Source organism: Etheostoma cragini, chromosome 13 (assembly GCF_013103735.1).
Source record: "Etheostoma cragini isolate CJK2018 chromosome 13, CSU_Ecrag_1.0, whole genome shotgun sequence".
In the NCBI taxonomy this organism is placed as follows: Eukaryota; Metazoa; Chordata; class Actinopteri; order Perciformes; family Percidae; genus Etheostoma; species Etheostoma cragini.
The window spans coordinates 11207167-11233959 of NC_048419.1; the positions used below are offsets into that span (position 1 = coordinate 11207167).

Consider the following 26793-nt stretch of genomic DNA (forward strand, 5'->3'; position numbering starts at 1 on the left):
TCAAGTTATTTCAGAGAAAATTGTGCATTCTTCGTTTTTTGTGGAGGGGTACCAACAAATTTGAGCACGTCTGTAACTGTGGAGAATAAACTGTAGCCCGTCAGTTGTCTGACGCAGTTGATTTTGTGATCTGTTCTTTAGCCACTGGCAGCCTCAGTTTTGTCTTTGTTCACAAAACACAATGTGCATGTCAAAGTGGATATGGACAATTTAACCACCTTGCTGAAATACCTGCTTTTGGACTCAAATGAGGTACTGAATCTGTGAAAAGTAATTTAGCAGTACATTCCCAGATTTTGATGCAAGTTTAAAGTGATCCACAATTGTCTCCTGTGCCTTGTCAGCCCCAGCTGTCTCTTCCTTCTGGCCTTGGACTCTGGGATGGCCTCCTTTCTTTACTCCTGCACACCCTCACTGAGGTCAGACAATAACTGCAATGTGTACAAACAATTGGACTGAATGGATACCAGAGATAGACCTGCAATGTCTTCCTCTGATCTTTGCCTCTTCTTTTTTGTATAACAGGATGAAAATGGCTCTGGATCTTCATGTTTAGATCCAGTAATGTTTCTGGATCTATGGAAAACAATTGGCACTTCACTAGCACTAAGGACAACACCAGACACAGACTTCTGTTCAGCAAATGGTAAATATACTCTGTATGTGTCTTGTGAGGCCCACCATATTTAAAAAATTGACTTATTGTGTTTGTCTTTACTCATTTTCTTTTTCCAACAGGGCTGCATTCCTTTCTGTCAATTGCGCTGGTTGTCTTCACCAAGGACCCATACTCATGCGCTCCTCTGTTGTCTGAGCATGAATCAAAATGTGTATACACTCTTGTTCGCCTGCTGGAAACTGACTGGTTAGTGTTTAGTTTTCTTAAAGGTCCCATAGAATGTTTTTTTTTTTTTAACATTAATATGAGTTCCCCCAGCCTGCCCATGGTCCCCCAGTGGCTAGAAACAGCGATAGGTGTAAACCGAGCCCTGGGTATCCTGCTCTGCCTTTGACAAAATGAAAGCTCGATGGGCCGATCTGAAATCCTGCCCCTTGTAAGGTCATAAGGGGCATGGTTACCTCACTTTTCTTTGCTTTCCCGCCCAGAGAATTTGGCCCACCCATAAGAGAGAGACATCATGGCTTTCAAACAAGCAACCCCTACCCTCCACCTTGCCCCCACCCACCCACAGAAATGGCACTTCCTAAGGAAAGCTCATTGTGGAACTGGTTCTAGCGGCTGTAATTCTGTACCAAGGCTTAATTTTGAAAGAAACTTCAGATACAGTGTTAGGGGACCACTAAGGGATATATAAAAGCATCAAAAGAGCACCATGTCATGGGACCTTTAACGTACCGTTTCATTTGCACCACCAATCTTAGAGTAGCACAGCTACAACGCCTGGAGCTAACAATAACACCTTTTGTACCCTACAGTCTTCATTTGTGTGATGAAGGCAATCCTGGAGGACTTGAGGTGGATCTGAGTCACACCAGCCTGTCTGTGTTAAGCTGCCACCTGTTGTGCTTTCCATTTGCTCTGGACTTGCAATCACACACCATGTCCACGATTTTACAGTTGTATGACAGTTGTGGTATCGTTGCAAGCCTCCTGCAGGTGAGAGCCGTCCCATGCTCCAATAAAGACCTAGCTGACAAACATAGTAATCTGATGCAACACAGGATAACTCTTGCAATAGGCTCAGCTCCACACTGCTGTACATCTTAATGTCTCTGTACTTTTGTGCAAGCATTGTGTTGTTTGGTGACTGCTGTTTGATCTGTGACGAGTTGTCTGAATGATATTGTTATTTGTACTTTGGCAGGTAATTCAAACTCTTCCTCCTTCGCTATTAGAGCTGCCTCTCTCCCTGCTCAGCCGTTTGCTCCTGTGTGACCCCGAGCGCTCTGTTTCCCAACTCGGAAAAGCTGCCGGTGGTTTTTTTGCGCCACCCAAAAGCAGCCAGCTCACTGCCTCCAAACCCCAGACTCCGCGAAGCAGAACTGCCAGCTCTCTGCTCTCTGACTTGCTGCAGCTGGATGTGCTGTGGGATTCTGCCGTGGAGCTCTTAACTTTGTTGTCCCAAGTAGCCCGTTGTTCCCCTCGGCCCTCCCGACTTCAGCTTCACCTAGAAGAATCAGCGCTGCACCCGGCGCTGGCTCACTCTAATGACCAGGTCAGGGCTGCCACATGCAGACTTTTGGGAAATTTGGATCCATTCAGGCCTACACTGCACACCCTGCAACCTGACATTTTCAAAAGCATGATAGACTGTCTAGATGATTCCTGCACGGCTGTCCGGCGGACGGCTTGCAGGGCAGTCGGGAACTGGTTGGGATATATCGCGGCAGCGGCAGGTTATAAAATGGGTAGGTTAATTGGAAAGGGCAGTGACACTACAGGGCGGGGCAAAGGGAAGGAACCAAATAAACACACATGTTCCCAAAGTGATGGTGCAGGAGATTTAGACTATATAGTAGAACAGGGAGTGGACAACAAGGAGTGGCGCAGGTGGATGGAGGAAGCCAGGAGGACGGCGGCCATGCTGGCGCCTCTGATCACAGACCCTGACGCCCATACACGTCGGCACTGCTGCGCAGCTCTAGGAAACCTAGTAAATGTTGATGGCGCTGTGTCCTTGCTGTTGAAGGAAGACATGTCCAGCTTACTTCTGAGAGCCGCTTGCATGGATTCCCATGATGCAGTGAGGCAAGCTGCCATAGCAACCCTGTGCCTGTTCAGCGAGCAGGACGCAATACGTCAGGTAATAAAATGGACAGGTTACAGGACGACACATGTCTGTTTCTGTTTTTAGAATTTGGTTAGAATTACTTTTTTGGAATTGTTACATGTAATTCCAAATTATACAACATATTAGCTGCAAGATGTACTCTTAATATGCTGTAAATTAGTTATATTAGGTTATAATTATTCGTTTCAAAATGGAAAAAAACAATTTAAACTTCACTTTTAATTTTTTTAACGCCACTTTTGTTTTTGTTTACTGGTCATAGGTCATTGCACATTCTTTCATGACTTATGCCTTATCCTTCTGTGCATGTACTGTAAACATGTATACAAATGTTTTTAATTTCTCACGTTCCTTTGCGTATATTTTAAGGTCCTGATATCCCTCGATGCCAGCAAGAAACTTCTTCAGGCTTCGCAACATGCACCTCCACAATGTGACTATCATCAGCTCCTCAGCCAGCTGGAAGTGAGTCCAGTTCAGTAGGAATGGTCGCAGGTTTTAACTGCCATGTGTGAATAATTCTTCTCTTGTCTTACTTACTCACACCACATCTCCTTTCTGTCTTAAGCAGTCTGAGGTCAAAGCAACCCCATTGTTTTTGTAAAGTCTCGTTTTTTTTATTTAAAAAAATAACTTAACTTGGCACAGAACTAAAATTAAACAGTTTGTTGGTAATATTATCTTACGTTTCATTTAATGACCCCAGTTCAAATTTCATAAGAACAAAATAATAAAACTTTCATCGAAATTCCAGACTTCGGCAGATTTACTTTTTAATTGGACAATACATTTATATTTTTTACATTTTGTACTCGCCAATAATAAACAACATGTTATAAGAGCAACATCAAGGGGGGTATTACACCTTTGCAGTGGACATATGTCTCTGCTGCGCAGCATCTCAGGTTGTAGTTTTTAGACAGTTTGGTTGTGTTCAGGTGTAGCGCACGGCATAGATATTTAGAGATCCTGTTTTCTTACCCAAATGGAGAATTTAAAGGTAGAAAGTGTCGTCTGTTGTACTGATTTTAAAGCTTTTTGAGGCAAAATTGTGATTTTGGGCGATATACATAAAGTCGCATTGATTTATTTCATTGCCGGTCCACTGCGAACAGTGTTTGAAAACAGGCGTTCTTCGGTGGGTTGGACGTTAATTGATCATTTCTTTTTAAATTGTTCATTTTGCAGCGTAAACACGACTAAAGAAGAAGCGTTCGGCTCAATAATGCTGATAAAATCACTCCTCAGTGAGGGAAGTGTCTGGGCCGCGGGCTCTGATCAGAAAGGAGCGCTTTTCGGCGTCCATCAGGCCCTGCGGGTTTGAATTTGGCTTTGCCTAAAATAAAGGATTTATATACAATTTGTTTTTAAGATCGATTTGTAATTAATTTCCAGTCCATTCCCCAAGTCGGAGAGGAAACCTGAAAAAACCACAACGGACCGAGTTGATGTCACACTTTATTTTTTAAAGGGAAAAACAACTTGACGGCACACAAAGGAAATATGCATAACATTAACATGAAATCACAAAGCGGTATAATATGCTGTCACAGATTTTTGGTTTAAACCATCGGAGTTGATAGTACACCGCAGGAAGGTCAAATAATGTGATATGAATTTCTTGCCAAAAAATTAATAAAAAATTGCAAAGGAATGTTTATAAGTCAGCGTTAATATCCAAGATTGTCTTTAAATGAATATGCATAGAAAAGAAATCCATCCTCAGTATGGGCATGTATAACAGTAACAGTGTTACTTGTTTAGCAGCAACTCAAATTGGAAAATAATTTCTCCTCTTACGCCAACACAAACACTGCAAAAGCCTTAACAAATAAACTAATGCGATTTTTTCAGTTAATTTTCTACAAAGGAAAGGCTAACACACGTCACTCCCTGAACATACAAAGGTTGTTACAAATTAGTGCAGATCAGCCAGAGGCCTATAAAACGTATTGCCTTCACCAGCACTTCAGAGGAAGATGCCGCCACTTATTTCTGAAATCCCACATTTTCTACTTTGTTCATGGAAAAACATGCAAAAGGAGGCTGCTAAAACTCCACTATATTTCTACATCAGAAAAACCTCAATAGTGAATCTTTACCATGTAAAATGAAGGACAGAAGTGTCCTGCCGTGAATCATTCCCTGGCCTTTGTAGGACAGGAGGACAAATTGCATATCCTGAGCTGCAAAATAGATTGTATAATTTGCCATATGCAATAGAAGAACATTTTACAAAGTGTTACAAAAACAACACATTGTCAGTTTCCACTTTCAAAACGGTATAAATGATAAACTAGTTCTCTTTTGGTCACAGAATCAATGGTTTGGATGTTATGCTGGAATCAATGGGTGATTGGTTAAATTAAAATAATGCAAAAGTAAGAGACAAACTGTTTCTAACAAAGTAAGGGGAAATGTAGATGTTTGATGTTAAGTAAAAGAAAAAGGAAAAAAGGAATTACATGCTCAAAACATCCAAATCCCTTAAACTATATATGATATATATATATGCATTAAGCCTCAGTCAATCAACGGCTTTTCACCAAAAATTGGAATCAAATTTAACTACAGTTTTGAGATGTTTTTGCTAAGGTTGAAAGTCTTGCTCTTCTGTACATCAGCCGCTCTTCTTTCAATTGTAAAAGTCAATACATCTTCAAGCGCAATTCTAATATTTTAAAATATTCATAGCAATTGAAATAACATTTGCTGTTCAAGGGAAGCAAGAAATGATTCTAGAAAAGTATGTGGTGTGAAAGATGTGTTCAAAATGAAATGATGCCGTTTCACATGTTGACGCCAACAAACGTATTTGACGACTATCAAAATGGATGGTACAGTAATTGTAAATAAACTTTAAAATAGAAAAACAACATGTAGTTCTATTGCTGACATCAATTCCAATGTAAGGCTGTTAAAATATTTGACCTGCATAATGAATAACATTACTTATTCAGCGATAACCGTATTTCAATTAGTAGATCCACGCAGGGTGAGATCTATTTAAAATGATTGTCATTTAAAGCATTGCAATGCCACAGTGCGGGCTCAAGTTATTAGAGTGCGAAAGCAATGGAAGCATTGGAAAGTGTTGATTTTAAAATGTAAAAAATAATTCACATTAGCAAAGCATGCATTTACCCCGCCCACTATGAAAAAAACTAAAAATAATTAAATTCGATTTTGGAGAATCTTAAAGACACAACAAAGCGCCACATTTCCCCTGTTCCACCTTGTTAAAAGGTACTTGCAGGAGCTTGGTGTTACGCTGTGGTGTCCTGCTTCAGCCTTTGGCTGCGGGCCTTGTAAACTTCAATCAGCAGGTCTTTGACGTACTGGATTTCACGTTCTACCGACTCTGCCTTGTCTCGGAGCTCCCGGTTCCTCCCTTCAAGGCCATGCAGCTGTTCCTCCAAAGAATCTAGCTCCGCCCTTTTTCGCTGCCGATACCTGCATTGAGCAAAAACAAAGATTAATTACACTTTTTTACTTGTGAATTCATGTTGAACGTTTTGTTTCATCAAGCAGAGGCTAAAACTTACCTGTGTGCGGCAGTTTTGTTCTGGTCTCTCTTCTTCTGTTTGCGCTCGCCACCTTCACCCGGAATGAGGTCCTCTTCGTATTTCATAGCACAGTGCTCTTTCAGCCTGCATGCTTGTCTGTGCCCTGAAGACTCCGAGTTCAGACCCTCCCTAGCCATTAAAAGACATTCTGGGCCCTGATCTTCCAGGAAATTACAGTGTAAATCATGTTGCCCTATCTGACTGTTGGAATGATGTTGACTCTCTGATTTCAGCTGTTCGTTGATGTTGCCTAAAAAGCTATAGGCTTCAGACTGTGATGTTGCTGGAAGATAAAAACCTTCACTGCTCTCTGTTTTCCAAGAAACCGTGGCTTTTGTCACCTCCGCACTACTTTTGATACTATTCAGCACTTCGTTGTTACCATTGCCTCCGCTGACCTCCCTCATGCTATACATCAGCAGATCCTCTTTCTTGTGCGGGACATCAAGTGATGCACCGAAGCCAAATCCACCACCAACAACCTTTGCAGCACCTATGACATTTTGACTGAAACAGCAATTTTTCTCGTCTTTTGGTAAAACGCCACATCTTCTGATCTCGACTGCACTACCCAAAGAGTAGCTTTTCTCTACCAGCTGCTCTTCCTCTACACAGTCATAGTTACCTGACAGGGTCACCGCTGAGTTACCTAAGTTACTTCCTTTGGAACTCAACAAACCGTTGTCATAGCCTTCACTGAACCTCACACCATCAGGAAGTCTTTTCCTAACACACCCAGTGGGGCGACTACAGCTGTACGGGGCGTGTCTTGGAATTTTGGATCGCCCAATGGGACCGCCACAAATACTCAGCAGGTCCAGTTCTCCGGTTGCCAAGGTAACAAGGAGTGGACTGGATTCCGATTGGTTGGATGTAGAATATGATGCATATGGAAGCTGACTAAATGGCTGAGGACCCGCCGGCAGTGGACCCCTGTCGCATTTTCCCAGCCTGGGCCCTTTCTCTGGCAGTGGTTCAGACAGAAAGTAATCCTCTAGTTGGGCAAGTTCCTCTTGCAGCAGAGAGGTCATGACCTCCAAGTCAGAGGGCACCTGGATATCATTCTGAAGGGGTGAAGGGGGAAGGGAAGCATTGGTGGAGGAGGGAGGGGAAGGAGGGTTCGGGAGGTACGAGGAGAAATCCACTTCTTCCGTCATCCAGTCAGTGAGACCATCACCTATCGAGGAGAGGGGGGGAAATGCAATTGTTAAAAGCTAAATAACAATGTTCATACAAACATTATAAAAATATCAATCACCCAACATTGCACGTAGCAGTTTTCCAAAGGCATAATATGGTCGACATAGTAAATGTGACGCAAGCTTTTTCAAAATATAGTTTAAGTCTAGCAACGTATTAGGCGTAGCTAGTTTTTTACTTACTGTTCAAGAAGGACGAATGTGCTGCAGTGCCGAGCCCACCTGAAATGGGGAAAAATATAAAAAAGCGTAGTAGCTGCAACTCACCAATTAAATGCTGACTCTCCTCTGACACCTCCCCCCTGCACCCCTGTGATTGGCTGTGATTAGCCTGTGGGTGAGAGAGAGCGAGGGGGTCTGCCGGGCAGACATGAAGAGTCTTCCAAACAGGAGCTGATGTTGCCATCATATTGTCTGTTGGTGCTTTGATTCAGTCCAAGTCCAAGCATATGCTGGGAGCAAGCAGGGATTGACAGATGGGCCACAGAGAGCAGGGATGGGTGAGCATAATGAAACCTGGAGGGTAAACAGAAACATGGATCACAAACACGCTGCTTAAAAGATGCAACTTCTTCACCAGGAATCAGGAATGTCACTCTTGCTGCCCTCAGCAAGTTTCTCAACATGAGTCTGTTGACAGATGGGTGAAATGATGAAATCACCTGCAGGTCAACATGTAAGAAGCAGGGGGTCTTGAGCAATAAGAAAATTAATTCTCCAAAACATGGGACATTTATAAAAAATATTAAGGATTTAAAACTGAATCAAACCTAAATAGTTTCAAAAACCAAACCTCAAAATTGACACAGTAAGTGAGACACAAGTGGGAGCTGGGTCCTTTGAGCTTTTAACTCCCTCAAAGCAAAAAGCACTTGAAGTCCTCAAAACACGTGGGACCTAGTGACGTTGTAAACAGCCCAACTGTTGTCAAGAAGAATGAGAGTAACTCTCTAAGTGAGGGACACCCTGATCATTCAATCGGATTTTTGCAGATCAACTGCTTCTAATCGCATGTTCCTTTTGAATTAATCACCTCTGTCTGACCCCTTAAGCAGTTTAGGTGACAACAAGGTTGTATTTAAATTGAAACCTGGCAACTCAAGGTTAGAGAGATGTGTTAGGATACATCTTCACTGCACAGAACATAGGTTGGAGTATATACATTAAATATCCTACCGTCACATAACACGCTCATAGCATCTCATCTCATATAGCCAATTAACCCTACACAATGTTAACAAAGCAATCCAAAACAGACTAAACCCCAGAATGAAAACCTTAAATGTAAATTGAATATTTAGGCAAATAATGTGGATATCAAAATAGAAGAAAGTTTATAAAGCAGAGAAACCAGCCAAAGAACGAACCACTCCGCAAGTGAAATCACTTCACACAACCAGATACAACAAATACAATCCAAAACAGGAACAAACAAGACACCGCTGTATGGATAGCGAGTAGAGAGTTTGACTTACTCCATTCTGGCAGAAACAAGGTAGCACTTTGGGGTGCGTTGCTAAAGCAAAGCACGATTTATTTTCGGGTCCAACAACTTCACGAGTTTAAAGAGCCATATTTGAGCTCGGAATATCCGGGACAGCGCAAAAGGACGAGCTGTTGCTTTGTGGTCGACCTGTAAACTGAGGCGCTGCTTAATTGTGAGAAAGCATCAGTTCATTCACACCTAGCAACCAACTGCGTCACCAGGACAAACCGTGGTGCTGAGTGTAGATCCCTCCGCCCCCTCGCGCCGCGTCTCATCGAAGGACGTCCCACAAACTCACCGCTGCGCTCCGTTATAAAAGTACAGTTACTCGTTCCTTGATGCTGATTTCAAAAATACCATCAACCCTAAGTATGTTATGATTGATTTCTTACATTACTGTTGTAACAAAGCCACAACATGAGGATTGCTTTCAAAAAACGGTAGCCTAATTAAAAGGGAAACATAACCGCAAAAAAAGTGAAATAGAAAGCAACCTATGTAATACAAATAAATGGAAACAGTGTATGCTATAGTCGACTGTCAACTGCAGTTAATGGCATATCTTTAAAAGCTCAAGGTTTGTTTAGTCAGAGAAACACTAGGCTAATTCAGAATAAATTATTCAATGAAACTGTTAACATTTCGACGCGGGAAACTAATGCGTTACCATAGAGCGCGCTACACCTTGTCATTGTTTACGTGAACAGTTCCGAGTCTGTACTTTACTGTGTGCCATGGTATTGTTTTGAAAGGGGTCTATTTGGTTCACAACGCACTTTGTTGTTAAGTTAGAAGTCTGTTGCATCTCCATTGCATCAGTGGTCCATATGCTCAGAGCGATTGGCTGCGTGTACTCAGACTGCCGTTGTGTCATTGGTTCGTTTTGGCTACATGTGCAATTTGATTGGCCTGTGGTAGGCAAGGCAAAGCATTGCCTACCACAGTTTTGTTATCTTTTTTTTCTGCAGTGCAGGCTGTGCACATGTTTTAGGTAAACAAACCGGGCGTGGATATCCATACTGCAGTTTTTAAAGCTGAGAAAAGCTATTTGTGTAACGGTAGGCCTATTACCCAACAGCATGTAGCCTAGTAATCAACTCTGTCTGACTGATTAAGAAAGCATATGTAATTTAATACTGGATGTAAAAGATACAATATAGGAATCCATGTTGTCATAGGCATGCGTACTCTTTGTGTTATTATTTTGCACTTGCTCTGTTGCAAATATGTCAAATTTGGATTTCCTTGTCTTTGTTTTTTTTGTTGCTAATTGAATCAATAACTGTCAGCTTCTATGGTATTCAACAAGGACAGTGTTTGATGAAATGACAGAGTTAGTGAATGATGAAAGATACATTATTCAGCCTTTGTTGTTGACTGTTACTTTGAGAATCCTTATTTCCATGGCTAATTTAGTGAGACACAGCTGACAGAACCACATTGATTTACTAGTAATGACTGTCAATTACAATTATGTGAGTAGCCTATGTAATGAATATCGCTTTGTTTTTCTCCTTTCAGCAAATCCCAAAGCTGAGTGAATGTGCTGTTCTCCTGTCTCCTGTTGCTATAGTAATAGCGGACACTGCCCCCTATTTTAGACTTGTTTTCTGGTTGCTGTTGCCATGGGATTTGCATCTCTCTCTCTCTCTCTCTCTCTCTTTCTGTCTCTCTCTCTCTCTCTCTCCCCTTTCCATACCTGCTGTTTTCCTTCCACCTCACCTCTGTTTTGCCCCCCCTGCTTGTTAGACTATTCTTCCATCTCATTTGCTGAGTTGCATCTCATTATTATTTTGTCAAAGCCAATAGGATTATTTCCACTTCCGCTGAATTTGCATATTGACAAAACACTAGCGTCTAGCCTCTAAAAGATTTGTCCACTGAGCAGCATGTCTGTGTATTAAGTCAATTTTGGGAAACATCTAACTTGAATTGATTGCACATAATCACATTCTCCAGAATGGCGACAAAGGAGTAGTTTTCACACAAAGGGAAATGTGTCCTTTGAACTGAGTTAATCTACAGAAACTATACAGATTATTTTGAATTGGAGTAACATGCTCTGAGTCGCACTCTGAAATACACAAGTCCATCTGTTTTAATCTGAGTCATTTAAAGGGACAGCCTTGTTACAGAGGAGCTATTCAGCAAAATGCCCACTGTGTGGTAGATGAGTGGAGCTTTGAGAGATTTGTAGAAGAACAACCTGATGCAATCTAGATAAATGTGGTTGTAATGGAGACCAGATTTAGATAGTAGTGTAGTATCTGGTGAAGATGGAGAGTCTCACAGGAAATCGCTGACTGCTCTCTCTGTTGGTCTTAATTGGTCCACGGAGGGCCTCCTGCATCATGGGAGAGAAGTCCAAGGTGCTTCTCATGACAGCGCTGCTGCCTTTATCTGTCATCATCACTATTAAGTTCAATTCCCTTTGTCATTATTCAGGAGATGTCAAATGTGTATAGAAAACATATGCAGCAAAATACATTAAATTGTCCTTGCTTTTTTTTTATAATCCACTAGACTCAGTGTCTTAGATCCAAATCTGGATTATTACAGTTTCCCAGGTTCAGGTTTTTGAAACAACCCAAGTAAACTTAACAAGTGAGTGAGTCAAGGGACAGCCGTTAAACTTCGGATCAAACTAGAGTTCAGCTACATTTGAGATATACAGTATCATTTTCTACAGCGGGATAAGTCTGTTCATCAATTGATGCCCAAATACATTGTCTGAACATTGTGGATAAGGCGAAAAGTCAAGAAAAAGTTAATGCTGCATGCCAAGTGCACGTATGGTATGTTAGTAAGAGTTACACCATCATTTCATCATCATCTCTCAGAATTTATTGTCCTCAACTTTTGCCCCTCTTTGAACATACGATGAAAACATGGAATTCAGTTACGACTTGTGAATGGAAGCCTCTCGGGGGGGATTTGTGGATGTTTTTGTGTGTGTTCAGCCTACAAATCACTCCCATTTGTTTGGCATGAAAACGGTTAATCAAGTCTCAAATAAGTGACGAGCGTGGTATAATTGTCATTTACAAATGGTATCTAGGCTAACTTGATTTGCATTCAGCTTTGACAGATGAACCAGTCAGTGACACGGTTATGTTTATTTACTACTCTATTCCTCATGGACTTTGTGGTAAATAAAAGGGGATGATGGAAAGGACTACAGCGTCGGTTTTGTCCCCCTTTGGAATGTCACAGCTAACAATCTCTAACTCCTGAAGGCATCTTGAAGGCACATAAAGCTCAGCCTATACTGACGTGGCGTTGGATAAATTACATTTTATTTTAAAGTTAATTTCAGTATCAATTGGTTGATAGTTTGGCACATATTGTAAAAGCAAGTGTTAAGTGTGTAAAAAGTATGGAAGGAAAAACTCACCAAAAAACAGAACATAACAACAGGAAAAAAGACAAGATTGTGAAAAATTAATCAAGGGCCGGAGATTTTAACTCAAACTCAGTGTTCGTGCATCACTTGTGTTCTTCAAAAGTTTAAGGAAACAAGTCCCAAATGGTCCCTCAGTGTCATTCACAGCACTCAGGCTGTGTCATGCCGCCATGGAGAGCCAGTTACCCCAGAGGCTCAGCGTCTATCGCCTTTGAGCTTTACACAGACGATATTCATTCCAACCATAATATGCTTTTTGCTCATAACACAGCTTATGCCATTCAACTGTCACTCAACTTTATTCACTTAGATTGACACTGAACTTTAAATATGCTTAAGTCTAGCACATTAAAACTGGCTTTACTGTACAAAAACAAGTTTTATTCCTTGTTTATTTACACATTACATTTTATTTATGTTGGTGATATTAATTAAAGCTATAGTGCATAGTTTCTGTCGCCCCCATGAGGAATTCTAATTCAGAAGAAGTAATTATCTTTACTCGAGTTTCTAAACACAGCGATGCTGAGAAATACAGAGAGAGTTGTGTGGAGCTGAGAGTCTTTATTAGCTTTGTAACAACTCAATTGGCAATGGCTTGAACGTAATGGAAATTCATTATTATAAAAAGTTACGCACTAAAGCTTTACACTATACTATATATCTATTTTCATACCAAACTTACTCGTACCCCAACAGTGTTTCATGAAATGACGATGTAACAAAATTAACATTAAGATAAAGCAATAACCAATCCTTTACTGTCTTTAACATGAAATGTGTTAGTTTTGTTACAATTTGAAAATCAATTATCTAGGTGGGACTGAACATGTACAGTATAATACTGACACGTTTCACACTGCAATATTAGAAAGTACTTGACTTTTATGGCTGCTAGTGAATGGAATAAAAAAGAATACTATGGGGTGCAGTTGTGATGTTCACTATGTTCTTGTTGGCCTCATTAGGTCAGTGCTGGTGCTTCTGCTTACTCCCCCCTCTGGATATTTTTCAGATATCATTGTTGTACTTGCCATGGAATCCAAAAACATGTTTCTCTTTATTGTAATTTAATGATTTGTACATTGTCTACCCTATTTGGAATTCACGACTGTCATTTCACATTACCTCTCAAAGAGAGGGAAGACGATCTGTTCAAAGCGGTATACAATAATACTGGAACTTTTACTGGTGTATCAGATGCATTTAGTGAAAGCTTTCATCTGCTGTGTGTATGTATGTGTGTGTGTCTGTATGGGGGGGGGGGGGTAGATTTTTCTCTTTAATCTCCTAAATTACTCTGAACTCAGATGTGGATGTGAAAACTTATTAATATAAACGTCTGTGCTGAAATGTTGTGAAGGATGTGGAAGTCTCTGACAGGTGATGCTATTAACTCACCCTCTTCGCTGAGATATATCTCCATTTCATCAGACTTTTTGGTTTTCGAAAAAGGTTAATATCTCCCATTAATATTGACAAAATCGTGTAAGATTCGTACTAATTCCCAGCCTAACCTATATCTTATTTTTGCTCTAAAAGCCTGGGGGAAAAGGCCAGTCGGCGCGTGTGAAAGTGAGGGTAGATCGCCCACGGTTCATTAATATTTCACCAACAATAAGGCTGGGTGTCACTCCTGCTCATCACCACGGTAATGAGCTCACACTGCCCTCTTAAAAATCTCTTTATTATTCAGCCGGGTGCGCCAGAGACTCAAAGATACTGAAGGGCACGATGTGTGAAAATCTCTCTCAAGGTTAGAGAAACGCAAATGGTGTGAAGGTTGTCAATGAAGCTGCAGACAGACACAGTCCTCTCTAGTGTCTGAGTTCAAAGTAGGAACCTTTCCCTCTACTCAACTGTTCATTTTAATAAAAATCCCTAATCATAACATGTTTTTCACTTCAAACCAGGGAATTAAACATAAACCTTTCAAGTGCTGAGTCTAATTGGTACCTGTCAGTGGCAAGGTGTGTTTCCCTGATTACCTGCATGTCTGTTTAATATTCCAGTAATTGCCTGCAATAATTATTAATCACACAGCCAAAGTCATATATTATCATCTATCTGCACATGCACCTCTCTGTCACCGATTTGAACCGAAAGCTTGAGAAGAGACGCAATGTGTGAATATATTTTAATACAAAAACTTGTTTTGGGGGGGATTTTTTTTCATGAGATTTTCTGTCTGTTTTTTTTTTTACATGCTTTTCAAATTTCTCGATGTTGAATCATGCATGTTAAGTTGCATGTAAATTTCACTTCATGTTTTTTTTTTATTTCAAGTGGCCTACCTGTTATAGGGCAAGCCATATAATTAATTACACTGTGCCAGAAATACATATATGAGGCATATGTTTTTAACGTCCAGAGCTTCTGTAGATAATCAGTTAACGAGCCAATTAAGTAATTCAACCACATGACTGTTCTTATGTAAATAGAGAAGCTGCAGTGTCTTAAACACCTAGTGTGTGCTCTTATTTAAATGTGAATGCTAGCAGCCCATTAGGGCGTATGAGATTATTCAAAGAAAGATGGTAATTAATGACTTGTTTGCAATTAACACTAATTAAGGAAGCAAGAAGTGTGTGTCCTCAGTTTAACCAATTCAGCAACCAAGTCAGCAACACACTTGTTTATCAGACAAACAAACCAACACATGCATCATATACTTTTATTTATTACATATACATGGTACCAGATACAATTTTATTAGAGGACTATGATTTATAACTTTTGTTAAAATTCTAATAAAGTTTTCTTTGAAATATTTATGTAAAATACAGATTAATGCTGTGTTTTATGCCTGAATAAAACATGATATAGGTATTAACATTTGTATTTTAAAAATCTGACAAAACATTACATGTAGAAGTATTTGGCACCAAGTAATGTTTAATAGAATTGGTAACGTAAGTTTTTTTTTTTAGAATATTTGCTCGTAAAGTCTGTTCACGTCTTAGTTTTGAAGAATCAAGAGATTCTTTTTTTCATCTGAGAAAAGTTCAACTCGAGAGGAAAAAGTACAAATGTATCAAAAAGAGGGGAAAAAGGCATTGTTAGAGTGATAACGCTGCATGCATAGATCGGCTTCGGAGGTGGAAACAGTTTGAGCTTATATGAATTAAGAAGTGTTCCTCACGAAACCTCAAAAAATGATATTATTAATACATTTTGGTAACAGAATGGGATGGATCTAATTCAGAGCTCCCGTCAGAGAGCCATGGACCGGTTGCTCACACAGTTATCCTTCTCATAGCGGCTGAAAGATAAATCCAACTCAGAAATTCTTTCAAACGTCTGTCATTAGTAAGCCCTCATTTGCTCGTAGGCATCAGGCTTTTTATGAGAACCCCAGATGATGCATCTCTTCAAATGTCCATCCGTTACACACCATCAGGCCATGTGTCCTGTATTTCAGCTGTGGCAGGCAGCAGGTGTCTGGGTCGCTTGCTCAGTCCTTGTCCCCCTCCCAATCTGTCACCCAGTGGTCCCTCAACTCAGGAACTGTGTGTAGCCCTCAGCGCCCGTAACTATGACATCCATCCAGATCCTCATGGCCTCCGGGGATGGGGCCACCATGTAGTAGAGGCGGTCGTGGGTTTTCACACAGAAGGTCAAAGATGGGTTGGGGCTCTGGAGGATCCCAGGGAGAGGGGGAGACTGTTTAGCCTGTAAACTGCACCTGTTGCATCTTTTTCCTCAGAGACATTTGTCAGAACAACAGACTATATTACAGCATGTACTAACAATAAATGTGTTACATATAGTCTGCTTCAACCTTTTCATTGCCTGTAGCATGCATCATACATCATGCACCCCAAATAAATGAAAATCAACTTAATCCAGTCTAATAGGGATCTTTCCATCTAAAAATAGCACCCTATTAAAAAATATTCCTATTTTTATGTAACACAGACACCCGATTTGGCAGCAGGACATTTAAATTATGTAGTTTTATAAGTATATATATTTATAAGTAGTATAAATGTTTAATTGCTGCTCACAAACAGCCAAGCTTCTGACAATACTTTCACAGTGAAATGTAGCTTTGTTCTAATATTTGACAATCAGTAGTCTTTTAGAATTAAACCCTTCATATTTTATTCCACTATATGTCCACTGATAAATATAAAAATGATAAACATCCATGCAACGCATTATAAAATCCCAGATGAAGTTCTGAACTGTAAGCGATGGTGGAAAAAAAAATCTAGTGTTTGTTACCTTGGTGGCACTGCGAAGGTGATCGTAATAAACCTCCTCAATCGCCTGAAAGTAAATGAGCCCTTTCAGCTTGGTCTCATGCTTGTCTGAGAGCAGAAAAAAAAGAAAAAAAAACACTTTAAGATACATTACATTGCATTACGCCTTGTACTGATGCAAAACCTCTGCCAGCCCAAGCAGTAGACATTCAGCCAGTGAGGATACATTTTCTTTTTTAAACAACTATTCCTCACACACCTGTAGAAAAGTAAAATTGGTAGATGGTCACAAATAATTTATTCTTCCTTTATTATATATTATATCTAACAAAATAAATTGCACATTTACTTATGCCACTAAAATATCCAATTATATGTAAATGTTTCAGACAAAGAAATAAGAAACCAGGCACAAAAAAATATTTTTTTGTCAAAGAAATTGCAGAAAATACAAACCCCAGACCTAATGAATGATGTGTTTTAATGGTTTGTTTAATAGTGTGTTAATGACATGGCTGGTCCCAGCAGAATGTAAAAGATAAGAAAATGTGCGATTCGCCATCATCAGTTTTTAATTTCCTGTTCAAGCAAAACATTTTTACTTACAAATGTCCTTCTGCCTCTATAGCAGTGATGACTTGAATTACAACAACTCGCAGGTCGGAGCAGTTCAATAGGGAATCCCAGGTATATATGATTGGATGAGGATTGTTTGTGGTGACTTGATTAGATTACTTTAAAGAGGACATATCATGTTTGTTATTATTTTCTTGTTTCCTTTACTTGTTAGTTCCACGAAAGATAAAATCCTGCCATAAAAGTAGTTTATGTGTAAAAAAAGGAACACTATCTTGAACCTAGATGGAGAAATCAGACAAAAAAAAAAAGCTGTAAAGCAGAAAGGTGTGAACTTTTTTTTTTCTCCCAGCAACACACACCCCATGAATAGGTATGAGCACCACTGCGTCACAGGAAAAAGATAATTAAAAGTGCAAGTCTATTTCAAGCTATGCCTGAAGTCTTCACCATCCTATTAATTTGACTTGTTTTCTATCTTCGTCGTACTTTCTGGATTGTCTCTGTGTTGTTGTTTTTTTTAGCCGCATCCCTGCCGGCATGCTTCACGACGTGAGATCTTTTGTAAATTTTAAAAAGAAATGCCTCTTTTTTCTTTTTTTTTTGTATATCAGATCAGTTCATTTCCCTTCAAGCAGGTCAGACCTTCTGTCCAGTCCTTTGGATTGCTGTTCTCTATTCACAGAATACTTATGAGCATTAAGTCACGCCATACTAAGAGAGTTTGGTAGTTGTGTTTCAGGGAAACCTGCGGATGAAGCTCATCGGACGCAGTGGTTGGACTGATGAATTTCTCTAGTTTGGGGCTAAACTGTAGGCATTTAAGTTTGCTGACGTCTAAGATAAATTGTCTTCATGTTCAATAGGTTCAAAGAGTTTTTTTGGATTCCACTCGTGTTTAAATAAACTTTGTGTCTCTTCCATGCACACTGGAGCGCTCGGCTAGGAAACAAACATCCAGCAACAATTAAAAGCAATCTTTTGAAATACGTCTGACACTTTCTCTTGCTTTCCCTTTTCTGTAAGTCCAATCTGCTTAGTAATGAGATAAATGTTTTTGAAATGTGAGTTTCGTTTTATTAGTCACGAACAAGCCAGGAGCTAGCCTCCTCCCCAAGAAAAACACATCTAGAGAAAGTATTGCATCTTATTTCATCACCATCATCACCATCATCTTCGTCAGGAGTAAGGGGGTGAAAAGGCTAGGCAAGGGAGTGGAGAGAGAGAGAGGAGCAAAGGGACCAGGGGCGACAGTAATGAAAATATACTTTGATTCTATTTTGAACTTGATTGTAAAATAATGTCTCAAAAACACGCTCGTGAATTATTCCGAAAACCAACTGTTCTTGTTTCAAATTCAGAGGGACAGTCTGATAGACGTGAATTACAACTTAACTTTTAACACACAAGAAGGAGGCGGAAAATTCCACTTAGTGCAGCTTTAATTAGTGTTTGGTTCCAGATGAAGAAAACGGATTTTATTTAAAAACAAAGTGTAGTTTACATTTCTCAGAAGAGCCTCGGCACTGCTGTCGGGTAAGCTGAATAAATCAGGTCCTAGAGGATCTTTTTTCAACATGAAGTTCACTAAGGCGATAGTTATTTGAGCAAATGGGTTTGACCGCTTCACACTTCTTTCTGTAAATGAGGCCTGAGGCTCAAATTGGACAAGCCAAACTGAACTTGAAGACAATGTGATCCTTTAATAGAGAATCCAAAACAGTGATGCTATTAGTGAAGTCATGTTGATGCAGAGGCTATCGAGTGGTGTTTAAAAGAGGCCTCAAAGGCGAGGGCGTAACTTTGGGTTCAACATTGAGGAGGTTAAGATCTCCACTTTTCACATCAAACGCCTCATTTTCTGCATTTTGGTGAACAATTTGTACCTTTTCCACATCAATTTATGATGCAAATGTGTCTTTATGTAAAGGACATTATTGTGTGGGGTGGGGGAGAATTGCACTGGCCAGTTTTGATTATAGTAAATTACTGTAAATTAAATCTATGCTCAAAGTCATGAGAAAGGGAAGTTGTTTTACTTAAATTGCTCGTTAAGTAGTTACTTTTTGCAGATTTTGAAATTGATTTTGATTTTTGGGAGAAAAATGCGGATGTCTCTGGAGAGTAGAAAGAATAGATGACCTTCTACGATAAACTAAAGAGGGAAACTTAGTTTAGATTAATATACCTCAGGTCTTAGTGTATCCATGTTTGAATAAGGAAATAGATTATAAACCCTTTTTTATAAACTTTCTTAATTGTATCTATTAATGAGACTTTGTCATTCCGAGTGATATTAGTTTGGTCATTATTATTATCATTATTATCTCAGTAGTTGTCATAGTTAATGTCATTGTCATTCTGTATTTGTTTATTTCTGGTGTATGGTCTATTTGGAGTACCAGGTGTAATCAATCTGTTATTACTATTTTCACTCTGATGAAGACCCTGTGAGGGGTCTTCATCCCCCTAACCCTAACCCCCTAAACCGGTCAGCGTTTTAAATACAATATAACTCTTCTCCTTGCTCTGCTTAACTTATCCGTTTTTTTTCATCTTCAAGAGCTCCTAAGTGTTCCTTGAACTAACCTTATGTGAAACCAAGGGAGCACTTAGCTTCTTCATTTTTCCTAGTATTTGCAAATGTTGGCTACTTCATTTTCTTTACCGTGTACGCAGTACTAGAACCAGTGTGTATTTCTATAGTTTAATTTGGAACATGTAAAAAAAAAACTATCCTGTCACTATTTGTGAATAGTGACAGGATAAGTTTACTTAAGTTCCCAGAACCAACTCTGAATTTTAAGTGCTCCTTATTACTGGAACTGCAACACAACATATAATTTGTAGACAATCGTTCCTGTATTGGTATTTTTCCACAACATTTGTGATTGTTTTTTCGAATGCCAAAGATAAAGTAAAGAAAGCTCAACTGGGTGCCCAGGCAGCTCAGTTGGTAGAGCCGGTGCCCGTATATAGCGGTTTCCTCCTCAACGCAGCGGGCCAGGGTTTGATTCCGACCTGCGGCCCTTTGCTGCATGTCATTCCCCCTCGCTCTCCCCTGTTTATGTTCAGCTGTCCTTCTAACAATAAAGGCCAAAAATGGTTGAAAAATAATCTTTAAAAAAAATATCATGATAAAATGTTATTGTATCCTTACCCACGTAATAACCGAAGTTCCTCTTGATACGATCAAAAACGAACCAACGTTTTTTCCACGATTTGATTTTGCCGCCCATCTTCACCAGGTGACCCTTGCACATCTTCTCCGTGAGGATGACGAAGGGGCAGGTGTCTATGCTGTGGCCGGACGACTCCACGTGGGCTCGCAGGTCAAACTCCTCTTTGCGGTTCGGCAGGTAGCGCGTCATTGGACGGGCCTGTGGAGAAAACGCTACACGTTGTTATGCTGCTAACCAAGAGGTGTGAGAAGATGAACCTATGGGAGTGATTAGCAGAGACTAGTGAATTGTTGGCCACTCAAGGTTTGAGTTTTAAAAACAATATTCACTCGTCTTTGAGTTCTTTTGCGGCCTCTACCAACTCCTGAGGGAAATATCTGGCTCTTTAGCTCCTGAAACGCTCCGCTGTGTTCACCAGCTAGTCGCTAACTGTGTCTGTCTGCCGTTTGGTGCTGAGCAGGACAGTGTGCACAAGGTTTGAACACAAAACAATGAGCTAAAACAGTGGCACTCAAAGTTGGGTCCGAGGACCTCCACGGGTCCTTTAGGGGATGGGTCACTTTCCATGATAAAATGGGACTAAATCATATCAAATAGAGGTCCATGGTCTAATTTGTCAGTTTAGGGGTCCTTGGCATGAAAAGTTTAGGAACCTCTGGGCCAAAAGACACTAAAATTCTCTTCTGAGCAGAGGGGAACTACAAACTACCTGTGACCCCTTTCCCAGTACATATAGTCACTTGATATATGTTATAAAAATGTAAAATATTGATTATAGCAACTCTAAATTGAACTAAAGCAGAACTAGTTGCATTTGTATTTGATGATTTGAGGATATTTGTTTGCACAGAGTACTTTACTAGACAACTGGTAATTAAATACACTCTTTTAAGATAAAAGCTTTAATTATGTGTACATTATATTCTTTTGCGCATCCCCCATCCATTTGTCTCTCTGTTCCTTCTCTCCACCCTCCCTTCCATTCTCTCCCTTTCCTTAACCATCTTTGATCTTCCCATATTCCCAGCCTCTCTTTAGTCCCCTGCCTCTCATCCTCTCCCCAAGTCTCCCGTCCCCTCCTTCCACCCTTCCCCTCTTCTCTGTTCTTCCCGCCGCCCGTCTCCTCCCGCTGCTCCACTGACCTGGGAGAAGTGTTTCTCTCTCATCTTCACCTCCTCTTCCACCAGCCTCAGCCTGTGGGCCGTCTCGTCCTGAAGCCTCCTCTCGGCCTCCTCTCGCCTCCTCCGCTCCTCCTCCAACATCTGCCGCCGAGCCTGCACCTCTCTCTCCTGGGAGCGTCGTGGGAGGAGGAAGAGGAACAGATGGAAAGAGAGAAGAGAAAATAACAGGGGCAAAAGGGAGACAAGGAGAATATGTAAATGGTAGGCAAATATTGCAATACAAAGTGAATGACTGTCAGAGGAGGCACATGAGAACACAAGTCCCAATGCAGGGTTTTGTAAAATATATCCCTTAAATCTACATATAGACGGGAAAGCTTTGCTGATGTAAAATGATCCTTTGCAGCTTTCAGATATTTGCATACAGGTCTACTTTGTTTCAACATGTAGAAATAATACAAAGGTAACAAAAGCACTTACAACATCATTTCACCACACTTTGAGTTGAGTGATCACTCTGATACACTTTTTTAATTATTAAACAGAAGAAACATGGTATTCCTGCGGTAATTCCAATGTATTGCCCGTCAACATTCAGGGTCAGTGGTGGGTTTGGTGATATGATCAAATGTTATGTTTTACATAAACTCCAAAATCATTCATGGATTCATTCCTTTTTTAATGACAGTGGAACATAATCAAAGTTTGTTGGGTTGAACATCAATTTGATTTATTTCATATTTGGATACATTTGACATATCATGACATATGTTGTATAATTTATCCATATTGCTAAGCTCTAACTCCAGCTACAAAATGTGGAGACATTAAAAATAATCTCTAACTTTTCTTATGGGACTTGGCTGCAATGCCAGAAACATAAATATGACTTTTGAGAGTGCGGCTCCATATACTCACTATTAAAAAAAAAAACAGCTTAAACGTATTTTATTAGTACGCCATTTGTTACTCCCAGCGGTGAGGTGATAAGGTTTATCAATTGAAACTAATGCTGTAACTAATTAGATAGATAGATAGATAGATATTTATTGATCCCAAAAAATGGGAAATTACAGTGTTACAGCAGCACACAAAATATACATACATACAATATACATGAAATAATAATCATACAATATAAGAATAAAATATAAGAATATAAGAACAAATATTTAAATGTATTAATATAATCATTATTGATTAATGTGCCATCTATGCTCTTGATAAATCAATAAATCTTTGTTTTAAGTTTGCATAGTTGTTGAAGTGTTAGAAAATAGTTTTTCAAAAGGACCCGCTATACCATCCCCCGAAGATGTAGTCCAAATCCGGAAGATATTCAGTTAACAGCTAAGTTTTTATTATATTTATTTAGTTAGTTTATATTAGAAAACGTGTACATTCTTTTTAATTTTTGCTTGAAAAATGACTGAAATCCTGAATTGATTATCAAAAAAAGTTGCTGATTGATTTCCTGTTGATGGCCTTGATGACGAATTGTGTCGAAAGGTGAGATGATCCTGGAGGAGATGAAGTTTAGGAAGTGATTGGAAAACGGATGAAAACGTCACGACATAACACATTTGCACTCACTCGGTTCTCCATCAGCCTGGCTTTCTCCTGCTGCGCCTCCCTTAACATCTTCTCCATCTCTTCTATCCTCTGGGCCTCTAACCCGCAGGCACTACAACACACAGAGGGAAGGAGTGTCTGATGACACGGCTATGCGGCAAGGCTTGGGATGGAAAAAAGTAAACAGACATGCCTGGAAACCAAACACTGAAGACTTAAAAAAAAAAAAGATGGTGACAAAGGTTTCCTCATGAGCCTCAGTAAACTGAGTCTTTGATCAACCTAACTTCATCAAACACTGAAAACTTGAAGAGGTTGGCATGGCAACAGCCGGTGTACTAGAAGTCACAGGAGCACACATGTAACAAAACATGTTGTCACGGGAACAAAGTGCAGTGACCCTTCTCTTGGGAGATGGGGCAGACTTGAGTGTTCCCATGGAAACAGAGCCAACTGCTAATTTTCCAGTCTCTCACCTTTCTGGGGTGCAGGCGGAGTTGCCGGTGGAGACGCTGGTCTCCATGCTGTCTGAGCTCTCCAGGCTCAGGGTGTCGTACGCTTGGTTGCCACTCGGTGGCGACTGATGATGCAGGATGGAGTGATGGACTGTGGGAGACAGATCTGTGGGAGCACATAGGGTGCAGAGTCGACAGCTGTCACAGACTTACAGCGCCCTCTACTGATAGTGTCAAGACATTGCTACTAGTAGATTATTCTCAGACACAGAATTACTTAGACCTGACACACTGGTGATATACTTTTCCCACAGACTAATGTCATAAGTGCGTACCAGGTGGAACCCTCCAGTGTCTAAATAGATGAGATGGGACTCAGGGACTCAAGTACCTTTGCTCTGCAGAGTGAGCTGCTTCCTGGGGTCCATGTCTAAAGGGTTTGTCATCTCTCTCAGCATTAACTGTAACCCCTGAAAACATAGAAAGCATGACAAATTTAATTACTTAGAAGATTTGTTTTACATCTTACATGTGTTAAACTGATGTGCTCACCTTTGTGGATGCATTTTTCTTGTGAGCAGCACTACTGGAGTGGGTCAGTGTGCAAGATGCCGCCTGCCCGACCTCACCATCTGACTTGGACTTCAATAACTGAGAGAAGAAGGACAGATATGTTCATTGTTCACTCACATAAGTATATTTACTCAATTACTGTACTTAAGTACAATTTTAAGGTACAGGTTCTTCACTTGAGTATTTTAATTTTATGCAACTTTATACTTCTGCTCCACTACATTTGTTACCGGTCTTTTTTCCGTTACTCACCTCTTCAGCAGAGCCCAACACTGATTGGCGTTATTTGTCTTTACTAATGCTGAAGCACTATGATTCATGTTAGTTAAATCAGAATCAGAATTAGCTTTATTCGCCAGGTATGAGGACACATACAAGGAATTTTTCTTGAGGAATGAGGAATTTCTCATGTGCTTACACATACAAAACAACCAAAACAAATTATACACACAATAAATACATACGCTAAACAGAAACAATATAAAGGCATGAGTGCAATGAAAAATTCAACAAAAAATATTTAAATGTGGAGCATAGTGCAAAGGATACTGGGATAAATAGTATTATGTTATTATATTACAACATGAACATTATGAACAGTTCGGAAATAGGAAATGAGAATGATGAATAAATAACAAATGATAAATAATTAGTGAGATGTGATATGGGAATGATGAGTAAATAATAAGTGAGATATGAGAATGATGAAAATACTAAATAAGTGGAACCAGTGAACAGGTGCTGTAGAGACAGTGTTACTGGGTTATTGACCAGAATTGAACCTGACACTGTCCTTCGAAATGTCCTTTAAATGTCCTTTTGGCTTGCAATGTTAGTATTTTTTACAGGAAGTAACATGCTTTAGGCCTACTTTCAACCTGCAGGATCTAGTACCCAATTGAAAATAAGACTAATATCTGTATCTCTCATTGATAAATCGTAGCAAAGTTCCTAAAACTACAGAAAAACTACCCTGGCTCGTTTTTTCCACTAGAGGGCCTCCTAGTTATACAAATATGGATAGTGTGGTGATAAGGGGTGGGAGATAGTGTGATGGCAATGCATCTGGGCTGCTGTTAGGGGGCTGCTCTGTAGCTACGCAGCGACAAGAGTAGAGAGTTTACCTGACTGTGTCTGCGTGTGGAAAAAGACTTTGCGGGCAGTGGTGGAGGACATGACTGAGGCTCTCCAGCAGCCATGATGTCCTGGTACCAGCGCTCGAGGTTAATGGGAGGCATTGCATTCCTGCTCAGCTCAGGCTGGCTCTGAGGTGAGGAAAAGCATCCAGCCAAAGAATGGATAGGGGAGCAGTACAGCACCGTGGCAGAAGCAGGTTCAGGTAGAAAAGATCAACATGAAACAGTCCTTGCAGAAATAGCAATTGTTCAGTGAGTGGCTGCAATGTTGGAAAAACTGAGTTGTGTTTTTAATTTTAAAAACAGAACCCCAAAAATTAGGTAAGAATAACCAACCTGCGCAGAGAGAAAAGAGGAAGGACCGCGTGCAGTTGAGTGGCATGAGAAGGTGGATTGAGAGGAGGCAAGTTGGAATGATGGAATAGAAGGAGAAGAGGAGGGATCAACTCTCTGCATCCCAAAGATTTGGCTTAACTGACTGACTGTGATGTACTCCTTCACATAGACAACCAGTCCATACAGACACAAGACATACATACATTTACATAACAGGGAGAAAAGAAGGTGCAGAAAGAAAATATTTTGAGATATTGTCAATGTGCATAGGTGGAGTCAATATTTAGTACGCTGACAAGTCAGAGAAACATATCAGAGAGTATGGCAAAGAGCAGGGAGGGTGTCTACCTCGCATGGCAGAGCCGGAGCTACAGCGGGGGAGAGGCAGTGGAGAGCAGCAGGGGAAGAAGAGTGAGGTTGCATAGCGCCATTTCCATACATTTTATAGACATCAGAAAGCCTGAGGTACTCCTGCAGCGACAGCCAAAAGACAGGGATAAGAAGGCTGCAGACGGCAATAGTCAACATTTATAAAAGTCATGCAAAGATGCTCAAAGCAAAAATGTGGGCATCACAACTCACTTTGTCTTTAAAATGAATATGGATGGCTGTCACATTACAGTTTATTCATCGCATTCCAAATTTGTTCTTTTTTGCATCGTGTAATGCTTCAGTTATTGATAGTATATCCCTACAATTTGGAGAATGTACAATCCTCGACAAACACAATATATGGAGAAAGGCAGAAACTTGACCTACCAACATACACACTGCAAGCTTGCTAACACACCATCACGCCCATTATTTAAATCATGCAAACCACAGCACAGGCATTTATTAGCCATTTGTTAGGTTTCATTAAGAAAAGGATTTTGTTGAGATTTACCTCCTGCAGCCTAACAGGATAGAGTTCAGGGGAGGGCATGTGAGAGGAGGAGAAGGAGGTAGAGGAAGGACAGGGGCTATCAGGAGGGCCGTCCACATAAACAAGGTCAGGTTCGCTGATGTGAAGAAAGTCCTGTTCAAAAAGTTTATCTAAAGTAAATAAAAATCCACTTGGAAGGAAGTTTTTTTTTCTTCATACTTCTCCTCCAGCTTAGTAACCACAGATGCTTGGGAGGCATGACCTCACCTCTTTCATACTGCTGTTAGGCTTTGGGAAGCTTCCCCCTCCTGTCAAGGTGTGGTATTTTTTCTCCAGGGCACACAACCTGTCTTGCTCCTAAAAGG

The 26793-nt window shown here is 40.2% G+C and overlaps 3 protein-coding genes across 15 annotated transcripts in view; 1 reads left to right on the forward strand and 2 right to left on the reverse strand.

Annotated features, from left to right (window-relative positions):
- stk36 (serine/threonine kinase 36 (fused homolog, Drosophila)) overlaps nt 1-3373 on the forward strand; it is a 7564-nt gene extending 4191 nt beyond the window's left edge. For both annotated transcript variants that reach the window (XM_034890477.1, XM_034890478.1), the window contains exons 14-20: nt 142-252; nt 345-419; nt 526-646; nt 739-865; nt 1438-1618; nt 1827-2765; nt 3123-3373. In XM_034890477.1, coding sequence (XP_034746368.1) covers nt 142-252; nt 345-419; nt 526-646; nt 739-865; nt 1438-1618; nt 1827-2765; nt 3123-3236 — 1668 coding nt within the window. In that variant the 3' untranslated portion in view covers nt 3237-3373. The remainder of the gene's footprint in view (nt 1-141; nt 253-344; nt 420-525; nt 647-738; nt 866-1437; nt 1619-1826; nt 2766-3122) is intronic.
- Nucleotides 3374-4195: 822 nt separating this feature from the next.
- Nucleotides 4196-9253, reverse strand: atf5a (activating transcription factor 5a). The gene is made up of 4 exons (XM_034890284.1): nt 8994-9253; nt 7786-8034; nt 6299-7496; nt 4196-6206 (listed from the first exon to the last, which is right to left on the reverse strand). The coding sequence occupies exons 2-4, from the start codon at nt 7925-7927 to the stop codon at nt 6020-6022; spliced, it is 1527 nt and encodes a 508-aa protein (XP_034746175.1). The 5' UTR covers nt 7928-8034; nt 8994-9253; the 3' UTR covers nt 4196-6019.
- Nucleotides 9254-15796: 6543 nt separating this feature from the next.
- The window catches only part of phldb1a (pleckstrin homology-like domain, family B, member 1a), a 29384-nt gene continuing 18387 nt past the window's right edge, over nt 15797-26793 (reverse strand). For 5 of the 12 annotated variants that reach the window (XM_034890820.1, XM_034890821.1, XM_034890819.1 and 2 more), the window contains 13 exons: nt 26696-26785; nt 26450-26581; nt 25912-26034; nt 25564-25722; nt 25216-25356; nt 24071-24169; nt 23910-23988; nt 23540-23684; nt 23085-23175; nt 21513-21659; nt 20349-20568; nt 16635-16720; nt 15903-16043 (listed from right to left, as the gene is read on the reverse strand). In XM_034890820.1, the coding sequence (XP_034746711.1) occupies nt 15903-16043; nt 16635-16720; nt 20349-20568; nt 21513-21659; nt 23085-23175; nt 23540-23684; nt 23910-23988; nt 24071-24169; nt 25216-25356; nt 25564-25722; nt 25912-26034; nt 26450-26581; nt 26696-26785 (1653 nt within the window). Of the gene's footprint in view, nt 16044-16634; nt 16721-20348; nt 20569-21512; nt 21660-23084; nt 23176-23539; nt 23685-23909; nt 23989-24070; nt 24170-25215; nt 25357-25563; nt 25723-25911; nt 26035-26449; nt 26582-26695; nt 26786-26793 lie in introns of all 12 variants that reach the window. The other 7 variants (XM_034890817.1, XM_034890823.1, XM_034890822.1 and 4 more) reach the window with 6 other exon arrangements.

Bases quoted from the DNA above. Each gene is read 5' to 3' on its own strand.
- atf5a (XM_034890284.1), bottom strand. From the start codon at position 7,927: ATGATGGCAACATCAGCTCCTGTTTGGAAGACTCTTCATGTCTGCCCG. The intron at 7,497-7,785 runs GTGAGTTGCAGC...TCTCCTCGATAG, and splicing joins GGAGAGTCAGCATTTAATTG to GTGATGGTCTCACTGACTGG. The intron at 6,207-6,298 runs GTAAGTTTTAGC...TGCTCAATGCAG, and splicing joins AACAAAACTGCCGCACACAG to GTATCGGCAGCGAAAAAGGG.